This window comes from Euprymna scolopes, chromosome 21 (assembly GCF_053919585.1).
Source record: "Euprymna scolopes isolate OS-2025 chromosome 21, ASM5391958v1, whole genome shotgun sequence".
Classification (NCBI taxonomy): Eukaryota; Metazoa; Mollusca; class Cephalopoda; order Sepiida; family Sepiolidae; genus Euprymna; species Euprymna scolopes.
The window spans coordinates 57,215,474-57,240,333 of record NC_136502.1 but is presented as its reverse complement, the minus strand read 5'-3'; the positions used below and the strand labels follow the sequence as shown (position 1 = coordinate 57,240,333).

The 24,860-nt window shown below is 34.5% G+C and overlaps 1 protein-coding gene across 1 annotated transcript; it reads right to left on the bottom strand.

Annotated features, from left to right (window-relative positions):
• Positions 1-1,175: 1,175 nt before the first annotated feature.
• Positions 1,176-24,231, bottom strand: LOC145242385 (uncharacterized). Its single transcript, XM_080105402.1, has 4 exons — positions 24,097-24,231; positions 12,607-12,839; positions 10,228-10,386; positions 1,176-1,885 (listed from the first exon to the last, which is right to left on the bottom strand). Exons 2-4 carry the CDS (start codon positions 12,833-12,835, stop codon positions 1,320-1,322), a joined length of 954 nt encoding a protein of 317 aa, XP_079961528.1. The 5' UTR covers positions 12,836-12,839; positions 24,097-24,231; the 3' UTR covers positions 1,176-1,319.
• Positions 24,232-24,860: the final 629 nt, after the last annotated feature.

Below are 24,860 nucleotides of genomic sequence, written 5' to 3'. Positions count from 1 at the left end.
ACAAAAAGTGTATAATTCACAAAAAAAATGTTACAAAATCTTATTTACTTAATTGTCTTAATTTCTCCACATCGACACGTACGTGTGTGTGTGTGTGTGTGTATATATATATATATATATATATATATATATATATAAAAAAACTTTGTATACATTTTTATTTATACAAACCTAGTTTTCAACGTATATACAAATGTGTTTTGAATAAATCCAAATTTGTCTGCTTCAGGCAAAAATTAGGATATTTTATGCTACATGTTGCCTGAAGAGAGTCTTAAGCTGTAACATGTTTGCACATATGTTGGAAAATGTTTAGATAAAAAAAGCTTAGCACTCGTATACAAGTAAAATAAGGTTTGTATGATTGTCTGCATAACTTTATAAAAAAACAGTACACTTGAACTATGCACAGGTAGAAACAGAAATGTGTTGTATGCAATCTCTTCATATACATAAACGTTTAATAAGTTCTGATCTTGACAAAGTTTCATAAACAAAGCAAAATAAGCATAATGCTGTCCTTTTTCTTTTTATTCTATAGAATTTATTTCTCACTTATTATTCTTATTCTTATTTATACGTATGTGTGAACGTGTGTAATCCAGTGTCAGAAGAGAAAAAAAAAGTGCTTAATTACTTGCGCAAGAGCACACATTTATTTTATAGGATACTATCATTATCTAGCAGCACCTTTCATGTAAACACTAGAAATTGGACAGGTTACATTTGGTATCTTTAACTCTGCAAGTTGAATTTCCAGCATTTCCGTGAAACCAAAGATACTGATGGATAATCATAAATATGTATAGTGTCCATTATATATATATATATATATATATATATATATATATATATATACACACATATATTGAATGTTATGACGAATGCATTCATACTTTAAAATATGTTTATTTCATGAATATTTAGGTTTTATGAATCAGACACGACTATGAAGCCCCAGGACAGTCAAAATGTTTCTAATCCATTCATCAGTTGGATTATCATTTGACAAATGAACTCGATATGTTTTGACTGCGTTGAGCAGATTTTAAATTACGCCTGATCGATGAAATCCAACGTATGACACATCCAATGGACACAAAATATTGAAAAAACACAAAACAATAATTAAAAAAACAATTATGTTCTTAATTGTATACCATCTTCATAATATATGTATGCTACACACACACACGTTTGTATACACACATATATTCACATATGCATTTACACATGATACAAGATGTTTTTTCTTTCTAAAATGCATTGTTTTTTGTTCTCATGTTCGTTCTCAACAGACACAGTTTCTTCATTCCTATTCAATCTTCCCACAAAATGGTCACATTCTCTTTGTTGTACTCGTCCCTCACCAGAGCATTTTCAACATCAACATTGGATCTGCCTTTCATCACCTGATTTTGTCGGTAGCTCGGCTGAATTTTGCCAAGCACATTCGGTTGGAATGGAGAAAGGGGTAGTTTGTTGTTGTTGTCACTGTTCCGGTTGAGCAAAGGTGAGCGACCCTCACTAGATGGAAAAAGAAAACCACCACTGGATTTCTTCCATCCAAAACCTTTGATGGTTGGCTGAAAATCGGACTTCTTTTTCACAACAGCTTGTGGGATCATTGATGGGAGAACAACTGGAGCTCTTTTTATGGAGGGTTGGGATGTGGGTATTTTTGACTTAAAAACTAAAGAATCGGTAAATTTGGTTGTGGTAGTGGTGGCAGTCATGGTACTTATGTTTGGCACGGTTGGAGTGTCATCTTTAGGTGTCTCTAAAATGTGTTCATTTGGTATCAGCGGTAGGATGGGAGACGGCATTATTTCCAAGGTAGCTTCTTCGGGGATAGTTTTTATTTTTTCAGGCGAAAGAACTTTCACTGAAGAAAAAAAAAAAGATTTACATTAAAATTACTAGGAAAAAAGTAACCTATTGAGTTGGGGTTAGATTAAAGCTGGAAAAAATGAGTTTACAAAGCCAGTTAAATATATAATAAAGACAAAATCCCAAATTAGTCACTGGCTATATTACCCCCTCTTAAATAGTGTTACTACTTATGTCATAAATAGGGCTATGACAACAACAATCTTTTCATTGTTTTGACTCAAGTGTGTATCCGTTGATATCTTATGCTTTTATATAGAGTAATGTGGTTCTCGGCTGATTAACTGTGTCTGACTTTGTCAGATATATACTCGAGAGTCAAAACAATGATAAGAATACGCTATTGTCATAGCCCTAGTCATAAACCGTTTTGATTATTATAATAAACGATTCCAATCTTTTTCTTTTCTTTTTTTATTACCCTTGACTGTTGAGAGAGAGTGGAATGAGAAACTACAAAATTAAGAATGAATGTGTTTTGTTTCACAGCATTTCAACTTCTGACAATCATTTTATGGCAAGAAAAGGTTTGTTTTTATTGTCAATTTCTTGAAAAGTTTGTTTTTCCAAAGTAAAATGTTCATTGTTTAGTTTAGGAGTTTGAATAATTTTGTTCTTTTTAAGTAATTTACAATTTGTTGAGGTCCCACTTCTTGGGGCACTTCTCCAATGCTTGCTGCTCCAAAATATTTCTTCTGGATGTATTTGTACCTCCTACACTATCAATAAATGTTTGTTATATGTTGGCTGCAGAGTGTGCATTTTGGTGCTTCCTCAGCTTTGATTAGATAGGAGTGGGTCAGTTTTGTGTGCCAGATTTGTATCTGGTTTAGTACAATCTCCTGTCTTCGTCCCTTCAAAGCTTTTTATTTATGTTCATGTCTTCCATCTTTCTTGCCACTTGTTTTCCAGGTATTCCTTAATTTTCATTTATTTTCGGATCTATATGTGAGATTTTGATTTTTTGGATTTGGTGGTTTGTGGCTTCTCTAGCTAGTTTATCTGCTTTTTCATTTCCTGGTATACCAACATGACTTGGTATCAAGGCTATCACAATTATTTCATCTTTTTCGGTTATTTCATTATATATTGTTATTTCTGTGATGAAGGGGTGTTTGGTTTTTCCCTCTTCAAAGGCCATGATACAGGATAGGGAGTCTGTATGATGAATTTTTGTTTGTTGTTGTCTTTGAGGTATTTGAGTGCTACTTTAATGGCTTGTAGTTCAGTTGTATTTATTGAGGCATTGTTGCACAGTTGCATTTGGCAATGCCTTTGCTCATTCAGTTCCATTCATTGTTTTGGATCTGTCTGTGTATATCTCTTTGTATTCTGAATACTTTTCTCTGAGGTTTTGTTGTCTTAAGTTAACGAAAACAGAAGTCTTACCAGGTGTGTTTGTCGGACAAGGTTGGGCAATAAAGAGAGAGAGATTAAAGATGGCACCTGTGGTTTTTTAAGCTGTGGTTTTGTGAAATCTTGCAGCAATCTTGCCGCACACAGCCCAAGTTGAGAAGTAGGAGTGTGACTTTTGACACTTGTTGGATTTCAGCCACGCATTTGTGGGACTGTTGTCACAACTTCTCTTGAGTTGATGAAAAAAAAGAACAAGCTATTTCGGCTATGGCCACTCGTCTGAACAATGATAAAGCCGTTCGGTGGTGAAGGCGATATGGTAGCTTGGCTAAAAAAAGTAAACCTAGTGATGTAGTGATACCATTATCCCTGGAGGGGGATGCACTAGCTCTATACTTGGAGCTGAATGATCGGGAACAAGATGATGCTGACGCAATTAAAGTCAGATTGATCCAAGCATTTGCTGAGTGGCCTTAAAAGCGTTAAACAGATTAAAAGAGACAAGGTGGATGAGGGAATCCGTCGATGTGTGTGCTAACGAGATTAAAAGACTGGTGGAGCTATTAGGAATTAGGAGGCAGGCAGTGAGTCATGTGGCCAAGATGGCGTTCGGATTGGCAGGGTGTGCAGTGACAGAGCAGGTCAACGAAAGGATCAAAGAGGCCAGAGAAAAGAGATGGACAGCAATTAGTGATACTGATTTTCAAGCGGACGCTAACAAACAAGGTGGCATGCTACGATAATTTGCTCAAAGGAGGAGCAAGAGAGGATTTTGAACGAGAAGTGGACAGATGGATTGAGGAGGGTATACTGTTGCCATGGACGGATGACATTGAATCGGGCATCTTGCCATTGATGGCTGTTCTGCAATCAACAAAAGGGAAAGTTAGACCAATTCTGGATTTCCAAGAGTTGAACTAACACGTTGAGTGCCATACTAGAGGTGATACTGTAGATGTATGCAGTGAGATCATTAGAGAATAGAGGGAAATGAATGGTGCAACTATGTTAGTCGATCTAAAATCTGCCTACTTGCAACTCTGCGTTGCCAAGAAACTCTGGAAGTACCAGTTGGTCAGATATAAAGGCAGAACCTACCGCCTTACGAGGGTGGGATTCAGGTTGAACTTGGCATCCAAGATCATGTCGACCATTCTGAGAAACGTTCTGGAGAGAATGGGGAAAGGAGATGTTGCCATGAGCTCATACATCGGTGATGTTTTCGTAAATGAATCTCTAGTGACTGCAAAGGAAGTGGTGGGTCACTTGAAGTTCAGGTTGGTCGCCAAGGCACTCAAAGAATTGGACAGGGTAGCGGCCTTGGGGCTAAAGCTGAAATGAAGTGAATCAGGTGGCCTGGAATTTTGAAGGGGGAATGAGCCCGCAAATGAAAGAAGAGCTCAACATTTTCTAAATGTGGTAAGCTGATCAGGCATTACACCATTGCCGAAGGAAGAGGATGGGATGATGAAGTGGGAGGAAGATAGAAAAGGTCCTGAAAGAAATGGAAAGGCAAAACCCAGTTCGGGGAACATAGAACGTGCCGCGAATATTGGATGAAGTTGTGTGGTGTAATACAAGCAGCATTGCAACAGGTGTCGTTTTGGAAGTGGATTGAGTGGTTGCAGAGGATGATGCTAGCCACATCAATGTGGCAGAATTGGATGCGTTTACCAAAGGAGTTAATCTGGCCTTGAAATGAGGACTATGCGACATGTGTGTGAAAACAGACTGCCACTGTATTTGCCTGGTTAAAAATCGATGATTTTAAACGATAAGAGAGTAAAGACGAAAGAGGAAACAGAGATGCTGGTGAAACGCAGACTTGGGATGTTGGCTGAGCTGATGCAGGAGTTTTCTCTGAAGCTGTGCGTAATCAAGGTGGCCTCTGAGAAGAACAGAGTGAATGTTCTCACGAAAGGGAGAAAGAGCTGGCTTGTGCCCACAAAAGAGGATGTTGCGGCAGTGTCTGATCTGGATGATTCTGGGGTGTGAGAGTTGCACGATCTGCACTATATGGCTGTAGAAAGGACGTTGTACCTGGTGAGAAAAGTCAACCTGAGTGTCACCAAGGAACAAGTAAAGTAAGTGTCAGTCAATTGACCTTGCTCCAAGCGTGCACCAGGCTGGAGAACTAAGTGTACTGAAGCCTGGAAAAGACTGGCAGTTGATGTAACCCATTACAGGAGTGGTCTTTACATGAAAATGACAGACTGCGGCCCTGGGTGCTTTGTCTTATGGAGAAGGGTGCTAGGTGAAACAGCCAGTGAAATAGCGGCAGCTCTCGACATGGTGTTTCTGGAGCAAGGTTCAGTGGAAGAGCTGCTAACTGACAATTGTACTGCATTTAGATCAGTAGCAGATGTACTGAAGAAATGGAATATCTGTCAAATCTTCAGAACTGCCTATAGACTCAGTGGCAACCGGATTGTGGAAAGAAACCACCAGACAATAAAGGCAGTTGCAGAGAGAGGGAGCACCTTGCCTGAGCAAGCTGTCTACTGGTACAATATGTTGCCTAGATCAGTACAAGTGCAAGAGACAATTTCACAAGTTCCACACCTATCGATATTCATCTACTCCTGGAGGTATCCCAGGATTCTTCCAGCAAGTAGGCAGGCAGACTTAAAACTCGGGGATGAAGTATGGGCCCGAATGTACCACACAGCGGAGCAGAGGACGTGTGACCAGGAATAACATGAGCAACAACATTGCGGTAGACATGGTAGCAAGACATATTCTTGATATCAATCCAGTTGAAAGTGAAACAGTGGAAAGCAATGTGCAGCAAGAGGGTGGTGAGATACCTCGGAGGCTGAATAGGGAAAAACGACCGCCACAGTGGAGGAGCGAGTATGAAATGTGATCTAGAGATCAGGGGCGCATGTTGTCTTAAGTTAAAGAAAACAGAAGTCTTACCACGTGAGTGTGTTGGGTGAGAGAGAGAAAGAGATTAAAGATGGCGCCTATGGTTTCATAAGCTGTGGTCTCGCAAAATCTCACCACACACATGCAAATGGGGAAGATGGGCTGCTTTTATACAGCCTAAGTTGAGAAGTAGGATTGTGACTTTTGACGACTATTGGATTTCTAGCCACGCGTTTGGGGGACCACTGTCACAACTTCTCATGAGTTGATCAACATAAGGACAGTTCTCCACAGTTGCTTCTGTTTGTTAAATTGCTTGAATTGTTTTTCTTGAATTTGGTGTTAGATCAATATTTGATTTATTTAATATCCATGGTGGTCTGTTATTTGTTTTTGTGTGGCTATGTTGTCTGGTTTTTCATTTATTCGGGATATTGTTTCCTTAATTCTGTGTCCGAAGGAGGGTATGCTTTTTGGATTTCCTTGAATAGAAATTTATGAATTGTGGTTTGAAGGTGATCACATATGCTGGGTTTTTGGAATTGCTTTGCAATTTTGTTGCATATTGTAGAGACAGTTTTTTCTTAATATTAAATGTAGGGATGGTTCATGGACTTCTACATACAGGCTTTCCATTGGTGAGGTTTGATAGGCTACCAGGTTAAGTTTCAAACCTTGTTTCTGTATGATTAGTAAGTTGTTTTAAGTAGAATTTTCAAGTGGAGTTGTATATAGCACAACTGTAGTACAGTTTGGATCTGATGTGTGTACAGTATATTTTGAGCATTATACCCTGGTCTGTCCCCCAATCTAGTTTAGATATATTTTTTTTTTAAGATGTTTATTGCTTTTAAGCACTTTTGTTAGTTGTTAATGTGCTCCTTGAAGTTTAGTTTATTGTCAAACGTTATTCCGAAGAATTTGGTATGTTGTACTACTGGTATTAGTTGTCCATCTATTTTGAGCTGTGGGTTAAGGTGATATTTTTGTCTCCTGCAGAAGTGGACGCATGTGGTTTTGCTTTTGGATAGTTTAAATCCATTTTAATTAATCCAATTGTCTATTTTAATGAGGCAGTGTTGCATTTGTTTTTCTATAGTTGGCATGTTTGGTGATGAACAAGTAATAGAGAAATCGTCAATGAAAAGTGTTTTCTCAAATTTGATGTTAACGGTTTTATTTATTTCATTGATTTTAATCAGAAATAGAGTAATAGATAGTACACTACTCTGTGGTACCTTAGTTTCTTGTATGTATTGGTTTGATGTGTTTCCCAAGCTATAAGATAGGAATTCTTGGATAAACATTCCTAGGTTTCCTCTGATTTGCTTTCAGGATTCTGTATTATCATATGCTTTTCCAGATCAAAAAAGATTGAAACGACATGGTGGTTTCTTATTAGACCATTATGGATGAATACTTCTGGTTAGATAAGTTGGTCATTAGTACCTTGGTTTTGTCTGAATCAACTTAGGTGTTAGGATAGGAGGTTATATTCTTTTAGATGCCATATCAGCCTAGTATTGACTATTCTTTCAATTGTTTTACAGATACAACTTGTTAGAGTGATGGGATGATAATTGGTAGGGTTGGAGTGATCCTTTCTTGGTTTAGGAATTGGGATGATATTGGCTTTTAGTCAGTTTTTGGGGAGGTTGTTGGACCACAATATGTTGTTAATGATCTGTAAAAGAATGTTGAGGGAAGTATCTGATAAGTGTTTCAAAGTAGCTGTGTTTTTGCATTTATGTAGCTAATTTTAAAGTCCTGTTAAATGAGGTGTAGTATTCTTTGTTGTTGGATATGAAATTGAACATTTTTCTTTATGCATTATTTTTATATTTACAGAATCTAGAGGAGTAGTGATTGGATGAAGAGTTTTGGCTGAATTCAATTGCAATTGTGTTTGTAATTTCTTATCTGTGGTTTGTCTTCCATTTGATGTGCTTATATAGTTTATTGGTTTTCTCAGTTTTTCCTCAGTTATCTTTCTTAATTATTTTCCATGCTTTATTTGGTGGAGCGTAATTATTTAGTTAGGATATATAATTTTGCCAGGTTTCTTTTGTTTTTTTATAATACAACAAGCTTTTGTTAGTATGTTTGAATATTGATTTTTATGGAGTGTTGTTTGAAGAACTTAAAAAATTTTTTCTCTTGATTATTGCCTCTTTGCATTCTGTTGTGAACCATGGTATTGATTTTGGGTGTGATTTAGTGGAAGTTCATACATTTTGTGCTTCCTTGCCACACTGCTGCTTGGTGTTCGTTGCTGCCATATTTTGGACATACTATTTTTCTGGTGCAGTATTCTTGGTAATGGCCAAACTTTGGCAGTTAAGGCCAGCAAAGTGGTTTGGGAATATAAGTTTCTACTTTTATATTAATATACTCAATTTTGATTTCAGTTAATGTGGTGGGAGTGTTAAAGGTTATATGTATGTGGTTATTATTTGTTCATTTTTTTTTTTATTGTAATTCTTTTGGCATCAATGATAGTTTTTTTATTTATTTTTTTATTTTTAGAAGTTAATCCAAGGAGCACTTGTTTAATTATAAACATTTAATGAATTCTTTTGAGGTGTTGAGAGATTTGTCAGGGTAGGTTTTAATATTTATATCATGGAACCTTGTCCATGTTAATTTTTTTTTTTGCACCATCTTTTGAAGATACTTGTACAAGTAAGATTTCATTTAATTTTTTCGATTAGGAATGATGACATTTTTGTTATTTGTTATCTAAAGATTTCAAGATTATATATTTGGGGAAGTTTATGCTTCTTCATTGTTTTCTGTATTAGATTCTGAGTGAGGCATTTAGTTTATTATTTTTTGATGGTATATGAATTATGTTGTTTCGTCATCCTTGCTCCCCACCATCCTCGGAGCTCTATAATGGTAGGTGATTAGGGAGGAACCTATTCACTCCAGCATCTCAGAGATACACAGATGATATACTCAAACAGTGGGTGAAGATACATGTGACAATTTCCTTTATTTCCTTGACCCCAGCAAAGCATAAGGGGGTTTGATGTCGGTAGCATTTGGCTTCACTATCTGATTAACCCTTGCCATCACCTAATATCAGCATGTGTTTTTTTTTTTTTTAATGTGGTAGTGTATTGGCATTTCTCTTTTGTGGGGGATTACGCCTGGTTATGACTAGTCGATTGACTATGCCTGGTTATGACTAGTCGATTGACTATGCCTGGTTATGACTAGTCGATTGACTACGCCTGGTTATGACTAGTCGATTGATTAGGTTTGATCTCTTTGGCTGTTCGTCTAGCTGAAGTAAGGGTCAAAATGGAATATGGCAAACCCACGCCCACTTTGCATCCGGGTCATGATGTGTTCAGCCATCAGGATCCTGTTCTAGAGCATTATTTTTTGAAGCCATATGAATTATTAGGTTGTTTCGCCATCTTTGCTCCCGACTCTCCTTGGAGCCCTATAATGGTAAGTGATTGGGGATGAACCTATTCACTCAAGCAAACCAAATGCTAGACAACAAACCCCCTTATTCCTTGCTGGGGGGGGGGGGTCAAAGAAATAAAGGAAATTATCACATGCACCTACAACTGTTTGAGTATATCTTCTATGGCCAACAAGTGGCCTCATTGAGGGACTTTTACCTTCTGCAGAGGGGGGGGGGCAGTCGGCATATTCTGAAGTCCCATCGACAGGGCCAAATTAAAAGGGCAGTGAAATACTCTCTTGAGAGAGTTAGAAAGTGATAAACATGAATGTGTCACTTTGTCAGTTAATTGTAAATTATGACTAATACAACAAATTAAAATGGAATTTGTTTGGTTTTTTATAAACATAATCCAATCCTAAACCTGGGAAACATTTTCACATATTTTCTGTGATTAAAATATACAAAAAAGCCTTAGGGAAATAAACATTGATAAACATAGCTTTATTTTTATAATAATAAATTATTTGATTCTTTGATATAACAGGGGCACATTTCAAATAATTGAAACATGTATAAACAATTGAATCGCTAAAAAATTTCTTTTTTTTCTAATATTCCAAGATTCAAAGATATGTCAAGATGTAAAAAATGAAAGAAAAAGTTTTGGTTTTTTTTAAAAGATTGTTTCTCACTTGGTTCAATTTTCGGTTCCTCGTCTATATCTATTTCAGAAATAGTAGACATAAATGAATCATTTGGCTCGTTGCTGCTGGATTCTTCCATCTCGTCTCCAAAACACAGTGGCGGGATTTTGTCCATTATTGGGGATGTATTTGTATGGTAGGGCATTCCTAAAAAAAAATAAAATAAAAAAATCATTTTGACATGATAACACATAACAAAATAAAAAAAAAATCGAAGCAGCTGCTGAAGGTATAATTTAATAAGATTAAAACTCTTACAGTTCTGAATTTTTAAGATGAGGATTGATTATTTGGAATCTTCAGACTACTATTCTCATTTGGAGTTTTATTTTCACAAAATTACTGTTGATTTAATCAACAACATTCAGGTGTATTTTGTTGAACTCTGAAATCTGTATGGAATTTAAAATGGAATCCTTCATTCAACCCACAGGAGCAGCACGCTATTGCTCTGTCAGCCATAAAGAAGTCTCTAGAACAAACTTTAGGGGCCTTAAACCTATTTTTTTTTTTTTCTAAATATCAACAATTACTACTACATCTATTTTTCCCCCCAGAAAGATGAAACATGGAAGCATAAGATGGCTTCCCTACGTGTGCTTTGAATTCAATTTTTATTATTTTAGTGATGAGTGTCTTTTTTTCAAATTCACCAAATCTTTTTCCATTCAAGAGATATTAGAAATAAATAGTAACATTTACATCTAGAAATAAAAATAGGTTTAAGGCTCCTGAAATTTGTACTAGAGACATCTACCCAGTCATGGCTGACAGAGCGAGAGCGTGCTTCCCTGTTGGTTGGATGAAGTATTCTATTCGAAATTCCATGCAGAGTGACAATTCAACAAGATACATTTTAAGAAGGTTGGAGGTTACATCCACCAAAATGTTGTGTAAATAACACTCAAGATGAGAACAGTAGTCTGAAGAATAATGTGAAAAAAATCTTAAATTTCTTTATTTCTTTAACACCTTTCACATTTAGGGATGCTGTTACAATAAAGGGAGGTAACTAACAATTTTATCACCGAATACTTGTATAAATCAATTTAATTTGGTTCAATGTGAAATTGAATAAAAAAGAAAAATTAGGGAAAACTGAAATTTACTTGATAAAAATACCAACAAACTCTTTGTTTTAATTGTCTGTTGAGAATACTCTGAGATTGATTTTCTAAATTTGGTTTCAACTCAAATGTAATGGATATGGAAATCAGCAATTTTTGTGAATACATGATTTAAATAAAAACATAAATCCATTGTGAGACTGCCTACCTCAACTTGACAAAGTAAGGATGGGCCAAAGTATTATTTGTGTCTTACTTCTCTGTGTCATATGAAATAATGCAAAAGTTATGCCATTGAAATGTTGATAACTTAAAAACTATTCAGTTGGCATGGTAGTTATTGTTATCAAAGAACACCAGATCCATACATCTGACTAAAAAAAAAAAAATTGAATAAATAAAACAAAGAATCTTGATGATGAACAGAACCAAAGTTATTGCCAAAAATATGACTTTCACCTTTTCCATAACCTTGATGTAAATATCCACTAAGTTACACCACGGTTGATATTTTTACCAAAATTTGGTAATCTTGTTCAAGCTATATGGATGCTAAGCTGTATACAAACAAATATAATAAAGCTGAAGGTGAAAAGTTATAATTAACACAGACGTAAAATTTAAAGAATTTGTTAACAGTGGACTAATGTTTTTGTTCAAATCATCTATTCACAAAATTTGCTGATCTCCACAGCCACCAAATTTGTGAGTTGAAATCCCAATTTATCAAAATATAAAAGAAAACTTAATATTTTTATTCTTATTAAAATTAAAGTCATTTGAGACATTAATGATATCAAAAAAAACTGTTATTTAAGACTAAGACAAAACTCAGTGTTCAAGGCATTGAACAGAACCTATTCTATGGATCACACTCTTGTTGCTTATAAATGTGGCTTGATCTAAGAAACAGAATAGATCATACATGAATATCTTTATGCTATCTACAACATATCGTATAACAATTTTATAGGATTACCTTTCAATCACAGTCAACTCATAAATATGGCCCTATATGCCACATTTACAAGTGGATTCCTAACAGGTTGAGTGAAATTAAAAATAAGGACCTGGTCAGAGATAAGTTAATTTGAAGCTCAATTTCTAAAAGTTGTCTACATTCCAGCATCTAAAAAAGACGTTTAACTGATGATGATGATGATAACTACTGGAGTATCCCCCACCCTCCCAAAATAGGTCTATATAAAAATAAAAACAAGACTTTTTCATGGCAATATATAGATGCCTTGGGCATCATCAATTAAATGAAAAAAAGAAAAAGAAAACACTAAGTAATTACCATTTTTTGGCAACTGATAAGTAATCGGTGTACGTTCAATTCCTTCTGAGGGTGATCGAGGATCAACTGTATGGACAGGTTCATACACCATTATCGGAGTTCGATTAATATCCATGGATGGTGAACGTGGATCAATAAAGCGGCATGCATGTTGGTGAGCGTATTCTCCAAATTCAGAACTGGAGTAAGCCGATTCCACATCTACTGCTTGACTCACAGATGCTCCCATGGTTCTGCAAGGAAATTTAAAAAAGCTTTCAACAAAAAGACATGTAAAACAAAAATAAAAACAAAGAACATACATCAGAATTTATAAGATGTGTTGATTGATCAATATAATTTTAGTCACCGATTGTAGAGTCACATGGCTATTTTTTATGGAAATCGCTCGAAACAAGACATGAGAACACTTGATGCAAGAAGCTAACAAGAATGAAAAATGATTATTGCAAAGACAGGAGATGCCTATTAATCTTAGTCTTGAAATGAACAAGGGTATGGGTAGGAGGAAAACAGTCAGCAGGAAGGGAGTTCCACAACTTTGCAATTCTTCGATAAAGCTAACTAGAATAAAAAACTGTATTACAATGAGGTATTAAAACAGCAAATCAATGGAGACCATTAGACCAAGGAGTCAAACAAGTTGAAACAAAAGATACAGGAAATAGATTAGATAATTTTGAAGAGCAGACGCCATAATAGTATTTAGAAAGACTGAGACTAGCAATATCATATTTGTGAGATGTTGCAGCAAAGAATCAAATTACAGATGTTTCTGCACTTTATCAAGAATCTTCAAATGGGACAAACCCAAATATGACAACAGTACTTCCATACATAGTCTGATAGTTGATTTGTAGCGATATTTGGGTGAGAGAAAGTGTTTAGAAAGAACCAATTTTATGAGAAGCAGAAAGAGCAATGGATCTAAAATATCAACTCCAAGAAAAATTTGATGAGAAAGATCAAGAAATTTTAGAATTGATTTCTCATTAAGACAAGTCATTCATCCATGAGAACCTCAGGAAAAAAAAAAGGGACATGCCTACGATTAAAAGACAGGAAAAGAGTCTTATGCGGATTAAATGAAACGAGCCATTTTTTACTCCAATCTGAACTTAGCTCAACTTCTCAATCAACTACATATTTCAACTGATCCAAGGAAGATAGGCGAGAAGCAATACCAGAATAGAGGGTGGTGTCATCAGCATAAATTTTAATTTTCTGAATAATATTCATGTCCAGTTTTATCGAAAGGGCCATTTGCTCATGGCATGGACATGCATTTGGCAAAGAAGAAAACAGGATTGCAAAAAACAAAATAATTGTTGATTGGAGTTATGCACTTGGCTGGGAAAAACAAATATGGTGAATTGTTAAAAAAAAAAAAATTTGTGGATTGGAACCACCTTAAAAAAGTTAGAGTCAGAAGGTCGTGGCTCATTGGCAGTGAAATCCCAGTTGGTTGGTGATTTGGAGCCTTGAGAAAAAACATTTATCAAATTCTTTTGTGTGCATCTTCCTTCCTCACTAATCCATACTTCTTCACCATCACAAAAAGATACGTTATATTTTTCATATATTAGTGTGTTGTCATTCTATCATGCACAGCAGAAATACATGTTCCACTCCATTAACAAGTCATGTAAAACAAGTCTGTACAAACTCAAATACAAAATGCGTTTTTCTCATTTTTCATCTAATCTCGAAAAAGCGTCTCTACTAGCAAGAAGAGAAGAACTAACACGCTTTAAGATACTGAGATGAAGTATCAGGATTTGAGCTGCACAAAATGTGACATGCAAAGACACTTCTTCAACATTAAAATCAGTTTGTGAATGCACAAATTCCAATGTCTACTTTTGTATATTTGCTGTTGTTGCAATATCGTTCATCTTGGTCTGGTTTAACAAGCTTCTTCCCTGGCCTACATCGCAACCAGATTCACATGAGCAAAGTTGCACGAGACGTCTAGTCAATTGTGATTCCACCCTCAAAGACCGACCACCTGTACATCTGAGAGTTCAGCCAAGTCCTCCTTGTTGGTTGTTGTTCAGGTCTGCAGCTCTTCACAGACACTCTTTCGTCACCCAGACAAAGACGTAGGAAGAATTACATTATGAATTAGCTCTCTTTCCAGGCAACGTGCTGCATGTCCAAAGCATACAATACTATGAAAGGTCTGAAAACTAAGATTGATTCACAGGATGACATGACAGACATTAGTTGACATTGAACTTAGCAACAGTAATGTTTTGGTCTGTAGGGAAACATTCCCACAGTAATGTGTCTACTTTGATTTTAGATACAATTAAGAAATGAGGGTTCTTTGGAGATTTTTTGGAGAGCTGAGAGCAATGCTTCAAGTTCAGTCAAGCGCCTACCATGAAAATACTGGCAGGAAAGATGACTAGCCACTTGTGATTCCGCCATAAAACCTGACCATCTATGGATGTGAGAATTCAAGTAAGTCCTCCTTGATGATTGTTGTCCAATAAATGTTGTCCAATATAAATGTTGAGTAACAAAACTTGAAGATTGCGTATTGGGAAAAAAAAAAAAAAGCATTTGAAAAAAATTTGTCCAGGCAAAACCTTTGTAAATATTGGGTGATATAATTGAACTATAAATATGTATATAAAATAATCGGAAAAGGGCAAATTTCAAGTAAAATTTGGCTTAAAAATGTTGAGTGGTTCTAAAATGGGTGATTGATTTACTTAAACGTTGCATTAGTAACTAAGCATTTAAAACATTTAAATATTGACTTTCTTTCCCCCCATTTTTTTGGTGACACTAATCTACCAGATTAGTGTCAGTCTGATAATTTATTGAAAAAAAATGATAAAACTAAAAAAAAGAAAAATATAGGGAGGGGATACATATAATAAAGTCCTTATTTATAATTTGACTTACTTAAAAAAAAAAAAAAAAAAAAAAAAAAAAAGCCAAAAAACTAAACTACAGAAAAATCTTATAAATATATTATTTTTTTTATGATTTTTGGAGATTTTAAGAGTAAATTATATCCATTTCAAGTCTGATTTTGATCTCAATAGGTCGAATTGAGTTGTCTCGCCCGTATTTATAAAAATGGCTTGCTGGATGGTAAAATTTGATTTTCTTAGTTAAAAAACCTACTTGTTCAATTTATATAATTTTTAGAATATGACATCTTCATTTCGTGATGAGTACAATAAAGATTTGTTTGTAGTTTCTGTATTTAAAAAAAAATTAAGTCAAATTCTAAATAAGAACCTAATATTAAATGAGGAACCATTTAGAGTTAAAATCTATTATAATCAAGTTGCGTTCATCGTTATTCACACTCTTTGGTAGCTGATCTAATATGATATAAATGAATGCCCTGGAAAAGTCACCTCAGATTAATGTTTACCAGTAGTAAATATTCTGTTTTTCTGAAAAACAGCCAAGTTCATTTGGATATCTTAAGACTGATATTGATCAACATTAATCAGTAGTGCTTTTTCCAGGGCATTCATATATATATATATATATATATATATATATATATATATATAATCAGATCAGCTGATGAAAAGTATCAACAAAGACGGACGAAACTTTATTTTAACCAAAATATTATAAAAGTATTATGCAATGTAGTCAGAAAAAAAATACATTTAAAATATGTGAATATGTTACACGAATCATGATTTTCACAAAAATGGAGTCTCATGAGATGTCGCCATGTTTGTTTTTATTTTTGTATCACTCAAAACAAGTATTAAAAACGTCTTTTTTCTCTTATTACAACATAAATAATTGATTTTAACTCCAAAACGTTTTTAGTGTTTAAGATATTGTAGTGGACACTACAAAAAGTATAATTAAACATTTCTTTGTTTGTTTTGTTCTTTTTCCATTTTATAAGCTATTTCAGCATTTTTATTTTATTTTAATTTTAATTTCAAGTGACAAAAAAAACAAAAACGGACAGATTTAACATTCGTTTAATACTGGAATTTGATGGATCTACTGCTGGGCCGTCTGTTATCGAATGGGTTGACAAGGCTGAGCGTATTTGCAAATTGTGCAAAATAAAGGAGCTAGCAAGTCATTCCGTTGAGGTTAAACGGAGGGGCCTATGCAGTGTACCAGCAACTCAGGGATGAACCTGACTGGGGAGAAATTAAGCAGAGCTTATATACAGCATTTGGTATGGATCCTTTTGTTGCATGGCAACAGTTCACTATCTGGTGACTACATCCCAATAAAATGGTGGATGTTTACTTAGCTGATTTACGGAAGTTATCAGCACCATTTGGTGGTGTCAATGACAGAATGTTAAGCTGTGCCTTTTTGGTGGGCTACCTAAGGATGTCAGTAGACTTTCGCGAGCGTTGTCACATATTTACAAATTAACAACAGACGAGTTTTTGGCCTGAACGCAAAACATCCTTAAGGAACCAGAACCAATTACAGCAGCAGCCGGCACTAGTCGTGCAGCATCTAAACCCCAGAGAGAATTCTCTCCCAGCTAATGCTAAGTGTGAGAGTCCTGTCTGCTATAAATGTGGGGGTCCTAACCATTTTGCTAAGGAGTACCAGAGTCGAAGTGGTACGATTAATGTTTATCGATGAACACACAGAACACCATGATGTTATCGCTGCGACGAGTTAGGTCACATATCTCGCAAATGTTCAAGAAACGAAGTCAGGAACAAGATACTGTTGCTATCCTAGCCCTTTGCCAAGCAATGAACACAGCATTGCCTGTTGTCAGTGTCAAAATTAATGATGTGCAATGTTCAGCACTTGTAGACATGGGATGTTCCTAGTCTATAGTTAGTGCAAATCGCTGTCGAACATGGAGGAACCAACAAGTGGAGGTCATGATCATTAATGGCTAATCCCAAGCATGTTGTGGTATAGGGACCGTCACAATCTGCACCGAGAAAAGTGACACAGCTGAAGTTGACGTCCTGGTGATGTAGGAAAAACCTCTTGGATACGATTTATTACTTGGAATTGATGCAATAAGACCTCTAGGAGGTGTTATGATTACAGCAGCTAGAGGTATAATGTTTGGCAGAGGGAAAGAAGTATGTGCAGCTATTTCTATTAAGGAAAAGGATTTCTCTGCTATGTTTGATGACAAAGAAAGGGCATGGACTGCAAGGTGGAAATGGACCATGATCAAATCGCCAGATTATTCCAGAGTATGCAGTTTCTACCAAGAATTGGGCTGCATATGAAGAACTTCAGCTGTGGATTGATAACGGTTGGTTAATATCATACCCACAGGACATCTAGGACCACCCAAAGGATTAATTCCACTCATAGCTATTGAAAAACCGACCAGACACAAAATTCGACCCGTGATGGATTATCGAGAATTGAATCAGCATATTGATGCCTTTACCAGAAATGCAGATGCGTACGCTGCTAAACTACGAGAGTGGCGTCAGAAAGGGAGTAATGTAGCGCTGTTGGATTTAAAGACAGCCTACCTACAGATACGGGTCCATGGTCACTGTGGCCATTTCGGACAGTGATAATCAAGGATAAACAATACTTTTTGACATGCTAAGGTTTTGACCTAAATGTAGCACCCTTAATAATGACATTAATATGATTAAAACTGTTTTGATGCAAGATGAGACGACAGTGAAAGCTACTTCAGCTTACATTGAGGTCATCTACGTTAATGAACACAATGTCTGCAGAGGCGGTTCAAATGAAGCTGGAATCTTTCAATTTAATAAGCAAGGACCCAAATCACTTAAAGGATGGAGCGTTCATGTTGGGCCTTGAGGTTTATGAAGAATGTAATACTTTATGATGGAAGCGAGCCCGATTCCAGATATGTCTCGTGTGTTAATGCGGTGCATTGCTTTTTCTATTTGCGGTAAATTAGTAGGACATTTACCTGTCTGTGGATGGCTCCGAGTGGCAATAGGAGTACAAAAAAGATTAGCAACTGCAGTTAGAAAAGGATAGGATGACAGTCATTCACAATTCTCTCCAGCAAATGATGGCTAAAGTATGTAGAAACGACTCTGCCCGGGGAGAGTGACATGTATCCGGACACAAACTGAATGCATTGGTTGACACAAGTTCTTTGGCTACAGATGTAGTGTTGGAATGATTAGGTAAGGTTGTAGAAGATGCATGCTGGCTTCATCCGAAAAATGATGCCCAGCATATCAATTTCGCAGAACTTGATGCCACGCTAAAAGGGCTTTATCTTGCATTGCAGTCGCAGGCCAAAGTCGTACACCTCCACACTAACTCATTGTGTTGACTGACACCTTAGCTGGAAAGGCATGCATTAAGACTAAAGCCGCAAGTGAAATGTTGATACGGAGAAAACTAGCGATAATAAAGTGTCTAGTTGATGAATACAGTTTGCAGGTTGACATTACCTTAGTTCCATTGAAGCAGAATTTAGCTGATAAGCTGATTTGAGTGCCAAAGAAATGGACAAATATAATGAAGCAGGGATCTAATCCTCCGCAACTGACATGTGCAGGCTTAACAGATCAATTAACACCGGATCTGTGATATACATCAAAAGAGTAAATATCCTGGAATTCGTCAAACCACATATTTGTCTGAAGAGTGTGTCCTGCAACTACAAAGACATTAATCAAGGCAGATACACTCGTGTGAAGAGTGTCAGTGAATTGATCCAGCACCATCCTGATGGCAAAAAGGGAACACTGAAGTGGAGGAAAACTGGTGTTAGATAGATATAACTCATTATGATGGCAAACATTTCTTGACCTTAACAGACTATGGCCCAACGCATTTCATGATATGGCGTCTGTTGACATGACAGGATACATCGAACATTGTGCGATAATTGAGATCCATCTTTTTTGAAAATGGTTCCCCGCTTGAAATCTTGACTGATACAATTCGATGTCAAGAATTTCAGAAATTCACAACCGGTTAGAATGTGTTACCGATGTACATATTTCCCTGAAGATAACGGCATAGCAAAGCAGTGTCAAAAGAATTGCAGCCAGGATGCAGTGTTCGATTCCAGAATCTGTGTACTGGTATAATGTGACACCCAAAGACGATGCAACACCCTCAACTGTGCCAACCAATGGGATTTACCGCTATGAACAACGTATAAAATGTCGCACCATCAGTGGTTAGAGTTGTTGACACACGGTATCAAGAGGGAGATGTTTGGGTAAAACCACTAAATGCTTGGTGCACTACAACGTTTGACAGTGGACGAATAGAAAAAATAGTAAGTCCTCAGATTATGTTGGTTAATGGTGTCCCACGTCATGTGAAAGATATCCACCCCTGTTATGCCTCCTCTACCTTGGAGGAACTTGGTAACTGTTAAATGGGACAAATTCTAAAGCACAAGTGTTGAGTTTTTTATTGGACAGCTTAGAACGAGAACGAACAGTGGAAGATAATATCGAATACAAAGATTTATTGCAAGTTGAGGAAAGAAAGGAAAAATGACTTTCCTGTGACAAGAGAACGGTTTGATACTGCCAGTTTTTTTGTTCCTTTTCCATTTTATATATATATATATACTACTAATTACTAGTTGACTGGGTTCAAAAACAACCTACAGAAAATGGACTCTGATTTATGAAAGTATGATAGGTTATGAAAAGGAAGGGTTGTAAAGAGCTTTGAATTTTGGGGTATCAAAACCAAAGCAAAATATGATGAAAGTAAAAATAAAATGGATAAACCCCATAATTTATCATACCATACCTTTTCACACTGAAATACTAATCACAATATTCTGTGGATCTATATTAAAAAACCTTGTTAAACTTTGTGACATATTTCCATTCTATGGAGGTCAGGCGCGAATGAACATCCCATAATTTTATTATACCATATTTCTTCAAACTGAAACATAATTATTAAAATATACTTACGCAGATAGATATGAAAAGTCTTTATTAAAGTTTGTGCCTATTTCCATTCTATGGAGGCCAGGTGCGAACGCAGACCACACAATTTTATTATACCACCCCTATTTAAGTTAAAACATACTTATCAAAGCATTATTATGTACATCTATATCAAAAACACTTGTAAACGTTTTTTTTAATTTTTAAATTTTTTATTTCCATACTTTGTGGACCAGGCGCGAACGCAGACCCCACAACTTTAATGAATCATCATTATACCAGATCAAACATACCCATTCCTGTGTCTCGATACATCTTCTATCATTATATGTGATCAGTTTTCTATAATAGTCAACCATATAGGTGCCTATTCGTGATCAGACACACACACAGACGTTCAGCTTTATATTATAGATATACTAAGTACGGGCAAAATGAATGCCGATGTTCAAAATGTATAAACATTTGACCCCTCCCTCTTTACTTAAAAATTCATCAAAAATCAGGAAATGAACCAGTTTTAATGAAATTTTCAGTATTTATCAAATAATGATCGCGGAATATAATGAACTAATTATTTATATTTAAATCTTAGTGGAAATATATTATTTTGTTTAAACAAAAAATACCTTTACTAAAGTTATGGTTTTCAGTAGTAAATAAAAAACGCAAGAATTTATTTTTGCTTTTTTTTTTATATAAATAAAGCATCGTAATTTGTAACAATAATAATAATAAAAAATCTTTTACAGGAACATTACGAAAAAAAGCCCCTAAAGTCCGTATTAATGAATTCGATATAACTCGAAGAAAAATGACTTTCTCGAACTACCGATATTACCATTGAATTAAGTATTGTTTATTGGGTTTGTATTACTGTACACAGATTCGAAAAAGTTGTCAAAAAAACAAATGGTACTGGTCACTGTAAGAGTTCCCTGCCGAACACCCTCAAAAAACAATGACTTCTCCCTACGCATGCGCAAAGGACATGTTTTAGTTGCCATAGTAACTAAACGATCATGAATTTTTATCGACTTTGTTTTACTGTTTATGAATATTGAAATAAAAGACATTACTACACATTTATTAATAATATCTCACTTTTAATCACTTTTATCGACTTTTTAAAACTTTTTTTTTTTACTTTTTAATAGCATTTTCTTTTTAAATGACAACGTTAATGTTTATGAATATTGAAATAAAATACATTACGACACATTTATTAATATCTTTTTTTTTTTTACTGTTTTACTGTTTATGTGTCACTTTTATCGACTTTTTCTTTTCTTATATTGAATATTGAAATATATATATGAAATATTGAAATTATTCTTATATTGAATATTAAAATAAGACATTACTACACATTTATTAATAATATCTTCTTTTTTTTTTACTGTTTTACTGTTTTACTGTTTATGTGTCACTTTTATCGACTTTTTCTTTTCTGTTTTAATAGCATTTTCTTAAAATGAATATTAAAATAATTTCCCAACTTTTTTCATTTCTATGTGTTTTTAGTTTTGTGTGTTGAATGAAACTTATTTTTCATTACAACAATAGTAATGTCTTTTATTTCAATATTCAATATAAGAATAATTTCAATATTTCATATATATAATATTTCAATATTCAATATAAGAAAAGAAAAAGTCGATAAAAGTGAGTAAAACAGTAAAAAAAAAAAAAAAGAAAGAAAAAGATATTAATAAATGTGTAGTAATGTATTTTATTTCAATATTCATAAACATTAACGTTGTCATTTAAAAAGAAAATGCTATTAAAAAGTAAAAAAAAAGTTTTAAAAAGTCGATAAAAGTGATTAAAAGTGAGATATTATTAATAAATGTGTAGTAATGTCTTTTATTTCAATATTCATAAACAGTAAAACAAAGTCGATAAAAATTCATGATCGTTTAGTTACTATGGCAACTAAAACATGTCCTTTGCGCATGCGTGGGGAGAAGTAAGTCATTGTTTTTTGAGGGTGTTCGGCAGGGAACTCTTATCGCGACCAGTACCAAACAAATATATAACAAATAAATGTTATCAAAGGCAAGATAAGTTACTTTTCTACCAAACTGGATATATTTTTTGTGTTTTTATTCAATGTAACAAAACTTATCTTGCCTTTGATAACATTTATTTGTTATATATTTGTTTTTTGACAACTTTTTCGAATCTATGTGTACACTGTACAGTAAACCCTAATTTTTATATAATCTCGAACAATAATTAAAAAAAAAATTAATTTAAAAACAGGAACATAAAAAATAATTAAATTAAAAAAAAATGATAATTGATAGAAACGTTCAGAATAGGAATGTATGGATGCACGTCTGGGGAAAAAAAAAATCATGTACAAACACGCATGCGCTTTTATTAATAAAATATACGCCATGACAGCTTCTCAATTATAATTAATACACGTGTTTGGCTTGGGTTATCATTTTTTAATCCACATCCATGCATGCACAGACATGACATTCTTGAGCACAAAAGTTCGCTCATTTTAATTGTACCATGTCCGTCTCCGTAGTTCTTCAACGTTTTATTTTTTAGTAAAAACCAGGAGGCCTTACTTTTGGAACGACTATCCTATCATCACCTATATCCTAATTTTATTCAGATTTTTGAAGCCTTCAATGAAGGGACTGTTGAAACGGCCAATCTTCACAATTACCGGCATGTCGCTTTGGTTCGGTTCAAATTCTAAAGAAGCACCGAAAAACGGGATGTAGTACTAAGAACACTATACATTATTTGGTGCTAATGCAGAGAGTGATCCGCGCTATTTTTTTAAAAATCGTATTTCCACGTTTAATTAAAGTTTTATGCTTTTTTAAATTTTTTTTTATTCAATTGTAAGGTTAAAGTACAGAATAGGTACAAAACCCTCCCCATGTTAAAAATGGCCTTTTAAATAATAACGTTATTATGTCAGCACGGATCACTCTCTGCATGGAGTACTCATATATGACAAATTAAACACAAGGCAATTTTCTTTCTGAAATTTGAATGTGCAACTGCAGCAACACTGCAACCCTACCGTAGAGATTAATAAATAAGAATAACACAAATTAACACTTCTACACAGTCAAGGCTGGCGCAATGAGAACAATCTACGCCCGTTAATAAATTAAGGGTTCCAAAACCGATATCAAGGTTCCCAAGTTCGAAGACACGGCGAAACGTGAATAATCTAGTAGTCCGAATTTTGAATATTGCATTTTTTTTCTGAGATTAGTGCCAATCGATAAATCCGCCGAAAAAAAAATTTAAGATGAAATATGTATGTGTGTGGTGTGCATTACGTTTATCTACCCCGAAACCTAATTTGAAAATTTTAACACATAATAAAAAATAAGAAATCTCAAAAATAACAAAATAGATAAATAAAGAGGCTCAAATGTAAACTCATTTTCCTTTAAAATTTCTTTTTATCAATTGAGGACAACTGTTTCAAGAGAAAACTAAGCCATCAGCGGTTTTATTTTTTTCGGAAAAATAAAAAGTATTTTTCTTCAATAGATATTTCATTAATTTATTTTACATGTTGAAGTTTATAATATACATTGTGTTATCATCTAAACAATATTACGAAAAATTAATAACACTTAAATACCTTCAATTATTCTCTTCACCGTATTTGACTGATTGAATTCTCCGAAAGTTGTTTACAAAAATTTTAAATTCCGCGCTATGACCAATCAAAAGGATTGATTTAAAATGTTGTGTGAATTTTGTTAAAAGACTGCTGATTCGTTGACTATAAGCAGACAGGGGAAATAACTCTATTAAACTATCTTTTTTTTTTTTTAACGTGTATTCAACGGTTATTTTTATAAACATTTTTGTTTTGTTTTAATGTGCTTTCAAATTTACAATAATTTTTATTCATATAAAAGTGAGAATATTTAGTTTTTAAATATTCTCAATTTAAAATTATTATTTTTTCGGTACTTAAAAAGTTACATGTTTTGCCGAATGTTTACGAATTTTGTCGAAGGCTTACGTAATATTTGAATTTTTGTAAAATAATATTAAATTTTGTAAATTGTGGTATGTCTGAAAAACATTTAAAAATATCAAAAGAAAAAGTTAAAATAAATTAAAAGTAAAAAAAAGTTAAAATAAATTAAAAGTAAAAAAAAAAAAAAAAAAGGACGAACTTAACCTTGTTCCGAATAATCTATCGGATGCTTCAGATTAAACTTCAGTATGAAAAAAATTTCACTGTAAAAAAATAAATAAAATTTCCTTCCTTAACCCTATCACTAACCCTAAGTGTGGATGGCAATATGGAAAATAAATAATATTACAAAAAAAGACTAAAAAAAGAATATGCAGGTGTAATTTGTTGTGGTACTCAGATCTGATTAAAACCCT

Excerpts from the sequence above, each read along its gene's own strand:
- LOC145242385 (XM_080105402.1), bottom strand. The coding sequence starts at position 12,835 with ATGGGAGCATCTGTGAGTCAAGCAGTAGATGTGGAATCGGCTTACTCC. Across the intron at positions 10,387-12,606 it reads TTATCAGTTGCCAAAAAATG|GAATGCCCTACCATACAAAT; the intron begins GTAATTACTTAG and ends ATTTTTTTTTAG. Across the intron at positions 1,886-10,227 it reads GGAACCGAAAATTGAACCAA|TGAAAGTTCTTTCGCCTGAA; the intron begins GTGAGAAACAAT and ends TTTTTTCTTCAG.